The sequence below is a fragment of the Triturus cristatus genome, chromosome 6 (genome assembly GCF_964204655.1).
Source record: "Triturus cristatus chromosome 6, aTriCri1.1, whole genome shotgun sequence".
In the NCBI taxonomy this organism is placed as follows: Eukaryota; Metazoa; Chordata; class Amphibia; order Caudata; family Salamandridae; genus Triturus; species Triturus cristatus.
The window spans coordinates 962,641,442-962,660,191 of record NC_140589.1 but is presented as its reverse complement, the minus strand read 5'-3'; the positions used below and the strand labels follow the sequence as shown (position 1 = coordinate 962,660,191).

The 18,750-nt window shown below is 44.3% G+C and overlaps 1 protein-coding gene across 1 annotated transcript; it reads left to right on the top strand.

Annotated features, from left to right (window-relative positions):
• The first annotated feature begins 17,567 nt into the window (after window positions 1-17,567).
• Window positions 17,568-18,344, top strand: LOC146820856 (uncharacterized). Its single transcript, XM_085609752.1, has one exon. It carries the CDS (start codon window positions 17,568-17,570, stop codon window positions 18,342-18,344), a length of 777 nt encoding a protein of 258 aa, XP_085465878.1.
• Window positions 18,345-18,750: the final 406 nt, after the last annotated feature.

Below are 18,750 nucleotides of genomic sequence, written 5' to 3'. Positions count from 1 at the left end.
ATTGTTATATTTTTATTTTCAGCACCTGGTAAAGCCTGACAAGTTGCAACTGGAACCTTTACCTAATTTTTGGGCAATTTTTGGACAAAGAACAAGAGGCCCCAACCTCCTTTGCTGCTCTTTCATCCCAGCTACGACCCAGCAAACACCAGTGTTAAAGGTAAGGAAACTGATGATATTTTTATTTAGATTGGAGTTAGGACTATGTTTCTGGTCACTCTACATGGTGGTTGGGGTGGGTGCACATTCTGTACATTGTACCCTCCCTCAGTGGATGGAATTTACTAATACTGAGCCTTAGCCCTGTGGTTTGGGCAATAACGGTTGTGAAAGGCACTATCTATTCCTTGCCTTCTTCAAGGCCCTCAAACAGTGTCTGTTTCAGTGCCTTCAGCAACCACTATGGCACACAGAGGCAGCGAGCAGCGGTAAGGCTGTATTTTTAGCAGTCCTGTTGCGCAAAGGGGAGCTGTTGGATTGGAGATCTATTGCGAAAATGCACAAGGTAGATGTATTTATACTGAAATTTGCTATTATTGCACCAAATCTTATACGTTGTACTTTGACTATTGACAGGCTTCTTTCATATTGGTAAGGACAACATCGACATGATGTAAGTCACTACTTCAGATACAGATGCAGGTAATTGCATACATACGTAGCAATCCCTTACGTCCATTGTTTTTACATATTCATACAACAATTTTGAAAACACATTGTTAGAAAAATCTGTTATTGACCTGTCTTTATGTAAATAGTTTTTATCTATTCTAGTTGGAACTACCTTTTGAACTTTCTCTATATTAGTTATGTTATCACTATGTCCTTCTAATGTATCTACAGTAACTTTAACTGAAATTAGTAGAGCAAGAATACTCCAAAGAAGCATTAATAATCCTGTACAACAACAACACATTTTGCCCCATCTTCTAAGGAAGGTACATCTACTTTTGCTACTTTCTATGTTTGCCATCTTTTCTAAAATGAGCCGTGTCTTTTGACTTAGCCTCTTCTACTTCACAACTAGTTTCTAACCCAAGGCTTCTAAGCACCTACGTGGTTCTACCAGTTTTTGTCTTTTTCAGTATTTTATTGTTTTTCCATCAGTAACTTCCTTGTCTCATTCAGTTTGGCATCTCATCATCTTTCACCTTCCCTTCGTTTTCAACATACAGGTTGTCCTGAACATCCGCTTCTTCTCCAATATCGGAAAAGATAACTCTCAGGATTTCTGATTCTTCGTCTTCCTCAACCACTTCCGGTACAACCACCTCTGGATTTCGTTAGCTATCCGCCTCTTCCTTCATTTCAGGCAGGGCCACATATGTCCATTCCGGTGATTTATACTTCTGGTTAGGTTTTCTTGTTCGTTTGTTTTCTTTGACTACTGTCTGTTCTTCTTCTTTTGATTTTTCCTGACTCGTTACTTCATTCACCTGCTCAGCTCTTGGCGAATTTACATGTGTCAATCAATATCTCAGTCTCTTTATTTTGTTTGGCCACACCTCGTCTTTTGCCGCTCTTTTCAGTTTCCTCCCTTTATCATTATTTTCAGTTCTCCAAGCTCTCTTTCTCAGAACTCCGCCTTCTGGTATTTCATCTTCGCTTTCCTTAGACTCTGTTTCAGCCCCCTGGTTTAATGATTCCTTGAAAGTCCTCAAATTAGCATGTAAACAGGCTGAGAGGAAATGGAGGCAAGGCTACCTTGATTCCAATAAAACACTCTGGAAAAATAAACTCCTGGAATACAAATCGGCAATTATTAATAGTAAATCTACCTACTTCTGCTCTACTATAGTCAATGCTGCCAACAGCTCCAAAAGCATTTTCCAGATTCTAAATAACCTTGTCCACCCGGACTGTGCCAAAAAAACAATCCTTTCTACACAAACACTCTGCGATGATCTTGCACGGTTCTTTAAGGATAAAATTGAGACCATTATCCATAACTTGAGTGCCCCCCCCCCCACACTGGATAGTGTAATTGGTCCCAGGGCCGCCATCACTGACCTTGATCCGGTGAGCCCAGGGCATCCACCTAGGGAATATCTGCGGATATTTCCCTCTATTGTCGAAGCAGATTTTGAGAGATTGGCACATGGGATCACTTCAGGTTCCCCCCTCGACCCCTTACCCCCAAAAATCTGGAATGCTCTCGGAACAGAACTCTTCTGTACTCTCTGTAGAATCTGTAACCAATCCTTGCGTTGCGGATTTGTCCCGTCTCCTTGGAAGCAAGCACTTATCACTCCATTGTTAAAAAAACCCTCACTGAATCCGGAGTGTTTATCAAACTATCGACCCATTTCTATTCTGCCCTTCCCGGCGAAAGTCGTTGAGCGCTGGGTGAGCTCTTGTCTCTCGAAACATCTGGAGCAGAACCACATACTGGACGACATCCAATTTGGTTTTCGTCCGGCCCATGGCACCGAAACTGCTGTTCTCACAGCCATGGAGGATCTTCGTATGCGTGCAGACAGGGGCCAAGCAGTAGCCTTGATCTTGCTGGACCGCATTCGACGCGGTCAATCACGTGATCCTGCTACAGAGACTACGAGAGGCAGGGGTCGACGGCACCGCCCTGCTTTGGTTCCAGTCCTACCTGCGAGATAGGAAGCAGGCGGTATTCCTTTCCCCCTTCCAATCCGCCTTCCTCCCAGTGCCCCATGGGGTGCCTCAAGGATCGTCCATTAGCCCCTTCCTTTTTAATATTTACCTCAAACCTTTAGTCACCTTAATCAAATCCCACAAGCTAAAAGCTGTTAACTATGCAGATGACACTAAGATCATCTTCTCCTGGGAGGGGGAAGACTCGATCCCTCTAGAATCTTTTTACGATTGCCTGAGAGATACAGCTGGTTGGCTGCATAAAAACTCCTTACAATTCAACTCCTCCAAAACTGAAGTCATGTTCTGCGCTGGAAGCCAGATTCCTCGCCTGTTCCCCACCGAATTTTGGCCCCCGGAAGCTCTTGATAAACCACAGCCGGTTACCACTGTCCGCAACCTAGGTGTCATGATGAACAACAAGCTTAGCATGGAAACGCAGGTCGCGAAAACAGTGTCCACCTGTTCCGCCTTACTGCGCTCTCTACGCAAGATCATGCCACTTCTTCCCGCAGAGGCCCGAGTGTTAATAGTCAGGTGCACCATTCTTAGTCGCCTTGACTATTGTAACGCTCTGCTGCTTGAGTCTCCAGCTGTACTGTTAGACCGACTCCAAAGAATCCAGACGACCGCCGCCAAACTTGCCCTTGGTTGGACCAGGAGATCCTCTACCACGGCAGCCTTGGCCGAGTTGCACTGGCTTCCTTTGAAGCAGCGAGTAGCTTTTAAAGCACTCTGTCTTGTTTTCAAAGCACTACACGGAGTCGGACCTAGATCCCTACAAGCTATGTTCACCTGGTACACCCCTACCAGAACTCTCTGCTCTGCCTCAGCCTGCCTTGTCAATGTACCAAGATTTAACAAGGTCAGGACCGGAGGGAGATCTTTCCGAGTGGCAGCCACAAAACTTTGGAACAGTTTGCCTGTTGATATCCGCCAAATATCGCAACTCCTTCCATTTAGAAAGCGGATTAAAACCTGGCTTTTCCCCTAATTATTTCTTAGTATTCCGCTCTTAATATTCCCATCACTTTCCACCTGAGGAGCAACTCTTCCAGCGCCAGGCAGTGGCGGTCCGTCCATTGGGGGCGTTGGGGCGTTGCCCCACTAAGCACAGTCACTCACAGTCATCATCATGCATAAATAAATATTTGGAAATCGATCGCACGCACTGTGCTGCCACTGACTCGCGCACGGCGCCGCACGCACTCCGGGAATCGGGATATGCCCGACTCAATGTGGACGGCACTGGGGGCGGGGCTGTCAGCGCGAATAGTGCAGCAGGCAGCAGCAGCAGTGTGCGCATGTCAATTTTTGGGCTAGTCATGACTGGCCCGAACATGCGCACACGCACACAATACCTTGACCTTCCCTCCTCCCCCCTCCTCCCCTAGCGACTCATTCTCAGGCAGTGTGGGTGTGGCGAGGCGAGGGACCGCAGCCCCCGGGTCTCATTATGGGCAGGGAGTAACCCTGCTCTTGGCCCAATCCTGTTGAAGTGCGCTGCTGATGCAGCGCCATGATTGGCTAAGACACCGCACAGCCTGCATGGTGCCGCGCGTGGGTGGTGGCCGCACTTGTATGATTGGCCTGATTTCCCGAGGCGTACGCTGATACGCTCGCTGACTCGGCAGTTGGCACGTGTCGCTCGTCCCCGCCGCGCGCCAGTGCTGCCACATGACTGGAGTCACTCACGGACACGGAGTCAGTCACGAGTCGCACTGTCGCAGTCGTCGACGTTACGTTATTCACCTGGCCTGGCAGAAAGGTATTTCGTTTGCTTTAGAAACATGCACAATTGCCTCCACCATGTGTCGTAACGTAACGTTTAGCGAGCGAGTATCTTTGCACAGATATCTTTCCAACCTGTAAAAGTTGACTTTTAATGAAATGTATGTTGCCCTTTTACAAACTTTGCCAAGAGAAACTACAGGACGAGTAAGGCTCTAGAGGTCGGGTCGGAATATTTTCTGCGAGTGCGACTGCAAGACGAATTTCAGCTACCTGAGTCTGAGTGTTACGTTAGTTAGTGTGTCTCTGCCAAACGGCCCAAACGAACCTACGTAGTACGCGGCCGCGGCCTAGTTAATCTCTCCCTCACTCCCACGGTTTTTTTCATCTATCACAACCGGTCATTTCTTTCTCGACGCTCCCCACACCATAGGGCCAGATAACCACTACTATGATCACAGCTGAGCAGATATATTTGTTTGCTTTTGAAACATGCACAATTGCCTCCATGTGTCGTAACGTTTAGCGAGCGAGTATCTTTGCACAGATATCTTTCCAACCTAAAAGTTGACTTTTAATGAAATGTATGTTGCCCTTTTACAAACTTTGCCAAGAGAAACTACAGGACGAGTAAGGCTCTAGAGGTCGGGTCGGAATATTTTCTGCGAGTGCGACTGCAAGACGAATTTCAGCTACCTGAGTCTGAGTGTTACGTTAGTTAGTGTGTCTCTGCCAAACGGCCCAAACGAACCTACGTAGTACGCGGCCGCGGCCTAGTTAATCTCTCCCTCACTCCCACGGTTTTTTTCATCTATCACAACCGGTCATTTCTTTCTCGACGCTCCCCACACCATAGGGCCAGATAACCACTACTATGATCACAGCTGAGCAGATATATTTGTTTGCTTTTGAAACATGCACAATTGCCTCCATGTGTCGTAACGTTTAGCGAGCGAGTATCTTTGCACAGATATCTTTCCAACCTAAAAGTTGACTTTTAATGAAATGTATGTTGCCCTTTTACAAACTTTGCCAAGAGAAACTACAGGACGAGTAAGGCTCTAGAGGTCGGGTCGGAATATTTTCTGCGAGTGCGACTGCAAGACGATTTTCAGCTACCTGAGTCTGAGTGTTACGTTAGTTAGTGTGTCTCTGCCAAACGGCCCAAACTAACCTACGTAGTACGCGGCCGCGGCCTAGTTAATCTCTCCCTCACTCCCACGGTTTTTTTCATCTATCACAACCGGTCATTTCTTTCTCGACGCTCCCCACACCAGACATAGGGCCAGATAACCACTACTATGATCACAGCTGAGCAGATATATATATTTATTGGTGGAAATAAATCTGCCCAATATTAAAAAGTTCAGGGTTCAAATCCCAGATATACGTCACACAGCATACAAAGATGCACCAAAAACTCCTAACATGTGAAAAAAGTTCTGAGATAGGTAATTGTAAATCCGCCTGTTACTGTTATTTATGGTGAGATAACTCTAGTGTGCCTGACGTTTGCCGACATTGCACAGCGCTGGTCACAGTCTTCTGAGCAGAGCTTTGAGCACCTATTCTTTTACAAAATAAGCATTGCAAACAACCCTACGTGAAATTACATTTCCCCAAATGATCTCCTACTATGCCATACCAGGCAACAATTTTTTGATCGGTGACCATGCGTGCCTATTTAAATAATTTTTTTGAGAGTCATAATAAGCACAGGCTGCCCTGCCTTCCATAAAGAATCATAACGCATACTCTACTGCAATAATGTTTACTGCAGTGCTGATGACGCGCTCAGTTCTACACCCCAGTTGCAAAGTGGCCACTAACAAGTATATAATTCAATAAGGGCTCGATGTGTCACTTGATCATGATTCCTACTCTTTTGTTTGTAATAATTGTTCATGGGGGAATGAGAGATACTGTTTTTTTATTTAAGATGTGTATGTAAAGCAAAGGATAGATAGAAATGTTTCATATCGAGATTATATCAAATGAATACAGCCTTTTCTGAAAAATTCGAATGATTTTTTAAGGCATAGTCTGTGTCGTGATTTTAGAATGATTGGTATATGAAATCTTAGAGCTGAATAGGTAGTATGCTACCTCCCACCACGCTTTCAGCAATGGACTCCTACCAATAAACGAAGCACTAACGCAAATCCTCAGTGCCTCCATTGACTCAGCCACATTCCTTAAAACCTGACAACATGCCTAACATCATGCCGATGCTCAAGAACCACCAGCCACTCTTTTGATAGTAAGTGCTGTGCTGTACACATAAAGGTGGGCGGATTTTTAAAGAAAGCTGCCCCACCAACATCATGTTTTTTAAATGCTCGACCACCTTTGCAAGGCAGACGAAATATTTAAAAATGGGCCTACTATTGGGGTATTAGCCCCAATTGTTTCTAATTCTTCCCGCACAGCAGACACTTTCCCACTGCTGCACTGGCCCATCATCACTGACCTTTTCAGTCTGTTTATTCCCCTCTGAGCTGGAAACCCCCAGTGTTAGCATTAGGCTTCAGGAGAGTTCATGTACCTGATGCAGGTCACAAAATGCACATGAGGTCAGTGAGTCACTGCATTTGTCAGAGAGATCATTTTGTTAATTGAAGTTTGTAAGTAAAAATCCTAACATACAACAGTGAGCTATGAACTGTCATCTAAGCTGCATGCAAACTGCAAGGTAAAAATTGTAGCGTTATGTTTTTTTCCCCCAGTCTTTGTTTGATTACCCTAATCTTTCAAAAATAAATTGTTATATTTTTATTTTCAGCACCTGGTAAAGCCTGACAAGTTGCAACTGGAACCTTTACCTAATTTTTGGGCAATTTTTGGACAAAGAACAAGAGGCCCCAACCTCCTTTGCTGCTCTTTCATCCCAGCTACGACCCAGCAAACACCAGTGTTAAAGGTAAGGAAACTGATGATATTTTTATTTAGATTGGAGTTAGGGCTATGTTTCTGGTCACTCTACATGGTGGTTGGGGTGGGTGCACATTCTGTACATTGTACCCTCCCTCAGTGGATGGAATTTACTAATACTGAGCCTTAGCCCTGTGGTTTGGGCAATAACGGTTGTGAAAGGCACTATCTATTCCTTGCCTTCTTCAAGGCCCTCAAACAGTGTCTGTTTCAGTGCCTTCAGCAACCACTATGGCACACAGAGGCAGCGAGCAGCGGTAAGGCTGTATTTTTAGCAGTCCTGTTGCGCAAAGGGGAGCTGTTGGATTGGAGATCTATTGCGAAAATGCACAAGGTAGATGTATTTATACTGAAATTTGCTATTATTGCACCAAATCTTATACGTTGTACTTTGACTATTGACAGGCTTCTTTCATATTGGTAAGGACAACATCGACATGATGAATACGGTAGAACAATTAATTACACGGTCATTCCATGCACGGCAACTAGAAGAGAAACTACAGATAAAGAGATTAGGACCTGATCGGCCAGACCTACAACTACAACAAGTTACCCAGGACAGAGGAAAATCTTACACACGTACATTCTCAAACACCTGGTACACAAAAGCTGAATGGCTTACAGGGTGTCCGACAAGAAACAAACTGTTCTGCTTCCCCTGCTTGCTGTTTAATGGTGATTTTCCTTGGACAAGAGAAGGAGTGATAGACTTGAAGCATCTGTTTGAAAAAATCAAGAAGCATGCACACACAAAAAAGCATATGGAAAACGTAACAAGACTGGGAATGTTGGGAGACACACCGATTGAGCAGCACATAAGCAGTGCATACCGCCAAACAATACAGAAACACAATGAAACAGTTGATAGGAATAGGCACATACTATCAAAATTAATTGATTGCATTCGTTTCTGTGGTGCTTTCGAACTGGCATTGCGAGGCCATGATGAATCAGAAGATTCCACAAATCCAGGAATATTCAAAGGCCTTGTGGATTTAATAGCAAGCATAGACAAAGAAATGGAAGTACATTTAGCAACTGCTACAGTCTTTAAGGGCACCTCTAAAACTATCCAAAATGAACTCCTTGAGTGTATGCTCGAAATTCTGAGAAGCCATATTGTCCAAGAGTTGCAAAACACAGACTTTGTGGCTATTCAGGCTGATGACACCACTGATGTGGCCACACAAACACAGTCCGTATTAGTCTTTCGGTACCTGGACAATGACAATAATGTTGTGGAGAGGTTCTATGGTTTCACTCATTTAAGAGACTCTACTGCAGAAACCATTACTGCAGCTATACTGCGTCAACTCAACTTCATTTTTCCAGAGGTGCACCAAAAAAAAAAAGTTATTGCACAAAGCTATGATGGTGCGTCCGTAATGAGTGGAAGCCTTGGTGGAGTACAGAAAAGAATTAGAGATGTGTACCCTTATGCTCATTACGTGCACTGTTACGCCCACCAACTTAATCTTATTATGCAGCAGGCAGTATCAAAGATCTCCGAGACACGAATTTTCTTTCTGGATGTAGGAGGCATGGCAGCATTCTTCTCACGTTCCCCAAAAAGAACGGAAGCACTTCAGGAGATTGTGGACAAAAGGGTTCCAAGGGGATCCTCAACTCGTTGGAACTTTAACATACGTACAGTGCAACTAATATATCAATATAGGGAGGACCTTGTGAAATGTTTTCATAATATAGAAGTCAATGACACCTTTGATTTCAAAACTCAAAGTGAAGCCCGTGGCTTTGCTAGAACACTAGAAGATAGAGAGTTTCAGTTCTTTCTGTTTTTATTTCAAGACATAATGTCAGCTGTCGAAAATTTATACAATCAGTTACAAGCACGAGAGATCGATACTGTCTCTGTGAAAAGAAATACCGCTATGTTTGTCGAGCGCATAAGCTTAGTGAGAAATGAGGTGGACAATTTAGACAGCAAACTGCCAGAGGCTTCAACTTTTGGAAACCACAGGAAAAACATCACCACTCTGGTCCGAAATGCAAAGGAGATATGTGACATTGTAATTGTGCATGCACAAGAACGGTTTGCTTTCACAAAACATTTGGTGAGTGCCGCATTATTGGAAAGTCAAAACTTTGCAAAATATGGTGAATCCTTCCCTCAGCATGCTCTGCATGAGGCTGTGGAAGCTTATCCCATGCTCAACCAAGAGGACCTCAAAAGTGAGCTGACTGTACTGTACTCAATGCCTGTGTACCGAAATGCCAGAGATGCCAGGGCTTTGCTGACTTTAATTTATAAACTTAATATGGAAAAGACATTTACAGAGACAGTGACTTTACTTAAAATTGTCATAACCACTCCTATGACAACAGCAGAGGCAGAACGATCTTTTTCCGCCTTAAAGAGGATTAAGACATTCCTAAGAAACACCATGCTTCAGGAAAGACTGAATGCTTTGGCAATGCTTTCTATAGAGAGCAAGTTAGTTCAAAATATCTCTGATTTTAACGTTCAAGTAATTGAAAAGTTTGCTGCTCTTAAAGACAGACGTGCTGAGTTTAGATACAAAAAGTAAACATATGTATGTTCAATGCTGCTAGTTTCCGACCACCTGTTTAGTTGTTTGTTAAATAAAAAACACCTGTGAGGTACTCAGAAATGCATTATATCTCAAAGTCTGTTATGAAGCTCTGTGGTTATACTGAATAAGCAGCTACCTATGTTATATGACATGATCTCTTTATTACTGTAATAACTGCACTTTCTTCATTGCTTTATTAACCTTTCTGCTTTCTCAAATTTGCTTGCAAATGCACCATTTTTCCACTCTTTTTTTCAAAATTTTCTCGGGGGGAGAACCCCCGCAAACCCCCCTTAGGTTGTTCAGGCTCGCTCGCTATGCTCGCTCGCTATGCTGAAGTATGCCAAACATTTTACGCCCCACCACTTTCAAATGTCACCGTCCGCCACTGGTGCCAGGATACCTGCAAGGTGACAGATGCGCTCTACAAATGTTTTAAATAAATAAATAAATAACTTGCTTTTTACCTTCAACGAGTTCTTTTTCCACCTCTTTTGTTTTCCCTACTTCTGTCCCTCCTCAAATCTCCATCACGCAATCTCTCTGCTGACTACTTGTCCCTGCTTCTAACTGGATGTTGGAGTTCCCTACACCTCCTCGGGGGTCTGCCGCAAATAATCTTTCCCTCTCTCTCTGTATCTGGCACCTGTCCATCTAAAGCTGTTGTCTCAGGTGGAATTTCTCTCAATCCTTCATCTGGCACTTCCTTCTCACGGATTTCTTTTATTGTCTCTCCACTGTCCTTTTCTTTGTTCTTCCTTTGTTCTTTCTTAGACAAATGTGCTCATTGTTCTGTCTCTGAGTCTGAACTGGATTCAGAAATCTGTAACCTTTTCCTCAGGAAGTTACTTCTGGGGACCAAAGTTAACCTTGGCTCTGTCTCCCCCCTTTCAGAGTTTTCTCCTTCTTTATTTATTTATTTATTTTATTTATTTTTTTGCATTTGTACTGCGCATCGGCTACCCAAAAGGGTTTCCCGGCGCATTTTAGCTGTTGCAGGTGGAGAGAAAAGGTTTTATTTTTATTTATCGAATAACCAGGTTTTTAACAACTTTCGAAAACTGAAGTAGTTAGGCTCATTTCTCAATGAAATGGGGAGAGAGTTCCAGTGAGACGGGCCTAAGTAAGCAAAGGATTTGCCTCCTATGCGAGTGCGTTTAAATTTTGGAATCCTGAAACGGCCCTGGGTGGCTGATCTGAGGTTCCTGGATGGAATATATGTATTTACCAGTGAGTAAAGGTACCTCGGGGCTATGTTGGCTTTTATTTTATACATGTAGGTGAGAGCTTTAAATTTCATTCGGTTTTCAATGTTAAGCCAATGCAGTTTACGCCGGAATGCAGAGACTGATTCCCTTTTAGGTACATTGCATAGTAATCTGACTGCCGCATTTTGAGCCATTTGTAGACGATGGAGGTTAGCCTTATTTGATCCTAAATAAAGGACATTTCCATAATCTAAACGGGATGTTACTAAGGCGTTCACCACCGTTTTCCTGGTTGACTCAGGGAGCATCCAGCAGATTTTCCTCAGCCATCGTAGGATGGAGAAACAGGTGGCTGCCACTCTAACTGATTGTGCATGCATGCTCAGAGTATCATCCAGGAGTACACCCAGATTACGTACTTGTGAAACAGGGTTTGGGAGGGTGCCCATTTTCTCTGGCCAATGTTGATGGCTCCATAGATGTTTCTGTTTCCCTAGAATGATCACCTCTGTTTTTTCACTGTTTAGTTTTAGGAAATTTTCCTTCATCCAAGTTGCGATGTTGTTCAGTCCAGTTTTAAGCATAGAGATGTCATTTACTTTTTGGGCCGTCAATGAAAAAATAATTTGTGAATCATCTGCATATGAATAGATCGTGAGTCCCGACTCCTCAACTAACTCAGCCAAAGGCCTAACATAAATGTTGAAGAGAAGTGGACTCAGGATGGATCCCTGTGGTACACCATGACTGAAAGAATGGGTCTTGGAGCATGTGTTTTGAGAGAAACTTGAAATGTCCTATTTGAGAGGAAGTCCTGAATCCATTTCAGAGCATCCCCACTGATTCCTACGTTACTCAGAGTGTTTAAGAGCACCTTGTGAGAAATGCAGCGCTCAAATCCAAAAGGATGAGCGCTACTGTTTCTTCTTTATCCAATTTCTGGCGAATTGTCTCAGTGACGCCCAGCAGCGTAGTTTCCGTTGAAAAACCTGCCCTAATTCCAGACTGTGACTGGTGAAGAAGTTGGTAAGTGTTCGCATATTGTGTCGACTGAAGGTGGATGTGTTTTTCTAAAATTTTAGATAGAATTGGGAGTAAGGAGATGGGACGGTAGTTTTTCGTATCCGTTACATCAGCATTTGGTTTTTTCAGCAGAGGGTGGATCATAGCATGCTTCCAAAGGGGAGGAACTTTGGCCTCTTTAATTGACATGTTAAGTACCTGCGTTATAATAGGTATCACAGATAGATTTAACTGCTTAAGGATGTTAGCTGGAATAGGATCCCTTGGTGACCCCGATTTGATAGAATTTAATAGGTCTTGGACAGTATTCGTAGTTAATAGGGGCCAATCTTTTAGTTCATGCTCGATCTTTCTTTGATTGGAAAGCTGTATACCCTCAGATGCAATAACCTTTGGCCCTGGAACTTCCGTGTCCTGTGAGATGATATCTTGATAGATACCTTCCACTTTATTTATGAAGAAGTTCGCTAGTTCTTCACATTTGGATAGTGATAAAGCGGGTGGTTTGGCAGTTGCATCTGAGCCAGCCAATGCTTTCACTGTGTTAAAGAGTGTTTTTGCACAGTTTGAGACCTTATTGATGTATTGAAATATAAGCAAGAAATGAATCCACACAAAAAATTCTCCGTCAAGGGTTAGACCACAGGGTTTATTGAGAAACCAACAACAGAGTAACGTGCAGCACGGAGGCACCAGTAAAATCACTGAGTGTCCACTGAGGTGACGTGCTTGACAGTTTTTATAGGCCCAAACCGCAAAGGATGTAGCATCATATTATACGTTGCACAAATTAAGCATAGTTTGTCTGACCAATTAACGAGGCCCTAAATGGTTGCCTACCATTTAAGGACCGAAAGGTACTGTTGCTGGCTGCGTGACCCAAATCTGCTTCTGGGACTTTCCACTATAATGCAAGATATAAGTCTGGTGCTTTTCCAGTTAATGATTGCAACAGGATAGAGATGTCCAAAGATAAAATTGAGAAATGTGATATGCAAGTGTACGTGCTGAAGCGAGCATCTTCTCCTGCCAGGTTCCACAGTTTGATTTACGAAGGTGGCACGTGCAGACTTACATTCCTTATGATATTCACTTAAAGCGGCTTTATAAGCTACTTTATCTATGGGGTTATAGTTTTTCCTCCAGTGTCTTTCGAGAGGTTTACAGCTAGATTTTGATATTTTCAGAGAATCGGTATACCATGGTGCTGGGGGATGATGAGTGATTTTATTTTGTTTGGAAATAGGAAGACATAGGTCCACAGCTTTAGTAAGCCAGCATTGGATATCATTTGCTAATGGGTCTATTTGTTGCTTCATCGGTGGTATATGTGCCTCTAGACATCTGTTCATTTTCTCTACGTCTAACCTCTTCCAGTTTCTTGACGAATTCTCTATGCGAGTAATGTCATTTCCTCTGTTAGTATTGTAAGGTGATATCAAGGAGAATTTTATTAGATAGTGGTCAGACCAGATTGTAGGTGATGCTGGGGTGCAGGTAATTGTATCTAAATTGGTGAAAACGGGATCTAAGAAATGTCCTGCTCTGTGAGTAGGCCCTTCATTTACCAATTTAAGATTTTGAGAGGCCATGTCCGCGATAAGTCTTATACTATTTCTACAGGTAAGATCTTCTAGATGGAGATTTAAATCTCCTAGCACGGTAAAATTGGCCTTATTTGTTATCTGGAAAGAGATTTGTTCCATTAATACAGAATGTATTAGAATTTATGTTTTGGCTCTCCGTCATCTGACTCAGTACTGGATTCTGACTCATCAAAATACTCCTTTTCTTTACAATCAACTGGATTTGGAATTCTCAAAGTATGATTTGCATGGATCCAGTTCTTCAATCCAGCACACTTCACAGCTGTTGTTGTAGTCAAGATGACCTGCCTTGGTTTTCCCCACCTGGGAACCAAACAGTTTGTTCTTCGGTGTACTTTTATCCTTACCCAGTCCCCTGGGCTTAGATCATGAGCTGGCTTCTTTTCAAGAGTGGTGGCATCCGCTCCAACCTGATGAAACACAGTATGAACTGCGTCAGCCAGGCTTTTACAGTATTCCAATACCATGTCATCAGTTATTGTCATCAGCTTGTTGACTGGTATAAATACATGTCTCATTGCACGTCCCATGAGGATCTCATGAGGACTCAAACTAGTAGTTCTGTCTGGTATTGATCTAATAGTCATGAGTACTAGAGGCAAGACATCGGGCCATTTCATACCTGTGGCTAAACACATTTTCTCTATTCTGTTTTTGATAGTACCATTCATTTGTTTGACTACACCAGAAGCCTCTGGTCGGTAGGCACAATGCAATTTTTGTCGTACATTCGATGCTTCACAAATCAGTTTTATGATCTCATTATGAAAATGTCCTCCGCTGTCTGATTCAATTGTTATTGGGAACGCCAACCTAGGTATAAATTCCCTCAACAATAATTTTGCCACTGTCATTCCATCATTTCTTCTTGTTGGGAACGCCTCTACTCACCTAGAGAATAGGCATACCATTACCAAAACATACCTCAACCTGTTACAAGGAGAAATCTACTTGCATTCTGGTAAAAGGTCCTCCCTCTCGGCCTATTGTTCCTGGACTCACCACTGTTTTTCTTCCTGGATTGTACTGCTGACAAATTAGACATCTTTGACAAATACTTTCCACCACAAGCCTAAACTTGGCATTATACCAAGTTTGTTTAAAGGACCTAATCATGGCGTCTCTCCCTATATGTCCCTGTCCATGATACATCCGTGCCATGGCAGACATCATGCTATCAGGCATAACTGGTCTTCCATCTCGATAGACCCACACATGATCTTTCTCTCTTGGTGCACATCCTGCTTTTGCCCACTGTTTTACTACTTCCTCTCCTGCTTCTTCCTGCAATTGTCTTACCTCATCCCATGTTCCCACCATGTTAGTTAACATTGGGAAAGAAGAAATAATTTCCCTTTCCTTTGCCCGATTGATTGAATTCTGATTTCGTGCACAACATTGTGCCATGTCATTGGCGAATTTATTTCCAGTGGCAATGTAATCACCACTGCGACTATGAGCAGCACATTTTACCACGGCCAATTGCCTAGGCAGCTGTATTGCCTCAAGCAACTTTCCATCCACTTCAGCATTCTTAATGGGAGTTCCACTTGAGGTCAGGAAACCTCTTTGCAGCCAAATTTGGCCGAAATCATGGACCATCCCGTAGCCATACTGGCTATCAGTTATCACAGTCACTCTCACACTTTTCCCAATCTTACATGCTCTGGACAGGGCAACAAGTTCAGCTACTTGGGCTGACCTTACTCCTTTCAAATAGGATGCTTCCATCACTGCTGCAACTGTACTTACCGCATATGCTGCACTCAGCACTCCATCATCTGTTCTCAAACAAGGTCCATCAACAAACATGACATAATCACTTTCTGGCAAGGGTTCATCTTTTATGTCAGGTCTTGGTTTTGTACAGAAGTCAAGTACATCTAAACAATCATGATCTGCTTCATCTCTTACCTCCACATGCTCTACATCAGGCAACAATGTTGAAGGATTCACATTTACGCATCTCACGAGACTCACATTTGTTGCACCCAAAATTACCTTTTCATACTTAGTCAGTCGGCTGTGCGTCATATACTGAGTACGACTCCTTGTCAAAAGAATCGCCACATCATGAGGCACAAACACTTTCACAGGATATCCCATCACAATTCCTTCACTCTGTTCCAAACTTCGACATGTAGCAGCTACTGCTTTCAGACACCCAGGAAGGGCTACAGATACCGGGTCCAACATGGATGAAAAATATGCAATTGGTTTCCTCCTTTTTCCATGCTTCTGTACTAGAACAGAGAGCGTACATCCATTTCTCTCACTGCAATACAACTCGAACTCCTTATCATAGTCAGGCATACCTAATGCTGGCGCTTCACACAATCCTTCTCTCAACTTCTTGAATGCTGCCAACTCCTCTTTGTTCAAATCAATTGGATCTCTTACACCACTTATTGTCAATCGCACCAAAGGTTTTGCAATCAATGAGAAATTTCCTATCCACTGACGACAATATCCAACCATTCCCAGAAACATTCTCACTTCTCTTTGGCTCATTGGTGGACTCATTCTTTTTATGATCCTGATTCTATCTATGGTTATTTTCAGGTGTCCTTTCTCAATGCTGTGTCCCAAATATTGGACTTCTTTCTTACAGAATTGTAATTTCGATGGTGACACTTTTAGTCCTCCATCTGCCAAATGATTCAGCAAAGATATTGTGTCTACCTCACAGGCTTCACGAGTTTTCGATGCCACAAGTAGGTCATCGATATACTGGACTAGTACTGAATTTTCAGGCATTTCTAGACTCTCCAAACACTTTTTCAATAGCTGATTAAACATTGAGGGGCTTGCTGTATACCCCTGTGGAATTCGGCACCACGCCAAAATACGCTCATCGAAACGAAATGCAAACATTTGCTGACTGTCATGGTGCAATGGGATTGTAAGAGGGAGGACGGCTCAGCACAGCGTAAGTCGGAAAACACGGACGGATCCATGGGGGAAACACCGGAAACTGACTGCGTTCTAGTCACGCTGGGAACGCGTGACATCAGGACGCAGCCGCCAATGCAGAACAAGAGGGGCGGAACCAGGAAGGAGAGCGAGGAGAGCAGCGCGGAAAGCGAGTGGAACGGAGGAGAGCAGACAGCGGAGCAACGAGTACCAGGAGCGGAGGAAGCAGAGACACGCGAGAGGAGGACCAGAGGCACTGCCAAAGAACAACGGAGGAGGGGACGACAGGAGAAGGTTGGAGACCCAGGCGCAGGACTCTCGGAGGCCGGGACGACCACAAAAAAGGAGTATACTGCGTTCAAGCCCGGCGGCTCAAGAGAAGGAGAGGACGCCCCGGGTCCGGCTGCCACGGCCCGGTTCACGGGTCGTGGCCTCGGGCAAGTGCCGCTCAGAAGGTCTTTTTGGTGGGGTAGCTGGAACACCCATTAGGAGCTGCACCCTACCGGAGCCCGTATAATCCCTCATAACCCTTAAAAAGATCCCTCCCTGACATCCCATATTCCCTTCCCTCACGTCGTTATGGTGGAGGTGGCACAACCAAAGAATAGGAAAGGATAAAGCCTAACCCGAGTGTTTTCTGTTCTTTATTTCTTTTGCTGCCCTGGTGTGGAGATCCCGGGAGAGAGAACAACCAGACCCCGAAGAGGGAGGACCAAGACAACCAGGAGTAGAGAGTGGTAGCGGGACAAAACCCTTCACAACAACCAGAAGTCATAAGACTAATTCTCGGAGGCTGTTATTATTTGACCTTTGAAATCATTTTCGTAACACAGACTGATTGCCTCCTACTGTGGCGAATAAACAGTATCCCTCTCATTCACGTATAACCCGACTGGTTTCTTCTGTATCACTAGTCTGTCTCTCGAGCATCCTTACAAAGTGGTGTCAGAAGTGGGATTTTTAAGTCCCGGTCCCGGTGTGTCGACGCCATGACACAACCCGTGCCTATTGAAGATGTGTTTACGCAGTTGGCCGAAGGACAAAGACACCTACAGTTGGTGTTTGAACAACAATTACAGGCTGCTAGAATAGAGAGAGAGGCGTTACAGGGAGCTCTTAAGGATCAGGCAAGGGTGGTTGCCTCGAATCAACAAGTACAGGACACGGCAATCCTACGACTCACTGACGCTATAATACATACCCGGGTCCATCCTACTGTACCAGGCACGGTCCTGCAAAAATATAAGGAAGGGGAAGACCCTGACTATTTCTTCCTGAATTTTGAGCGAGTGGCGTCTACAGCAGCCTGGCCACAAGAGAGGTGGGGCCAATATATCGCCCCGCTTCTCTCCGGAGAGTTACAAGCTGCATATCAAGCCGCCAATCCCGATGGGACTACTGCCTATGTAGACGTAAAGAAGGCGATCTTAGAGAGATTAGGGTTCGATCAAGAACATTATCGGAACAAGTTCAGGAAAGAGAAATGGACTACTGGGGACAATCCTCGGGCTTTGTATTATCGAATAAGGGACTTAGGTAACAGATGGCTGACCCCCCACGTATCCACCATGGAAGAAGTAGTCGAAAAAGTGTTCCAGGAACAATTTCTGGATGCCCTACCACCCACCACGAAGTCATGGGTGAAACAACACCCGCACCTCACCTCCGCCTCAGCAGTGGAAATAGCTTGTGCCTTCCATAGGGCCCCAGATTTCAGAGCAGGCACTACACGACCACAGTCTCCGTTTCCCACCTACCTCCTTTAGACCTCCCCTAAAACCCAAACTAAGGCCATTACCACACCTGCGCGTTAGTCCAAAGCCTTCCCCTACTTCTACGGGTGCCAGCGGACAAGGTCCTCAATGTTTCAGCTGCGGTGAATGGGGCCATATAGCCAGACAATGCCCCCACCGAGTACCACCCGCTGAACCCATGGAAGTAGGGTACACCAGGGGCAGGATTCTGTTAACCAATGGAGGATCTCAACGTTACAGAACGGAAGTATATTTAAATGGCAAGAAACGACAGGCCCTGTTAGACACCGGGTGCCACGTCACAGTGGTTGACGGATCCCTGGTTGGAGAACACCAGTTGCAAACCACCGAGCAAGTGAAGGTGACTTGCGTCCATGGGGATACGAAGTCGTACCCCACGGCGGAAGTCGTCTTGGAA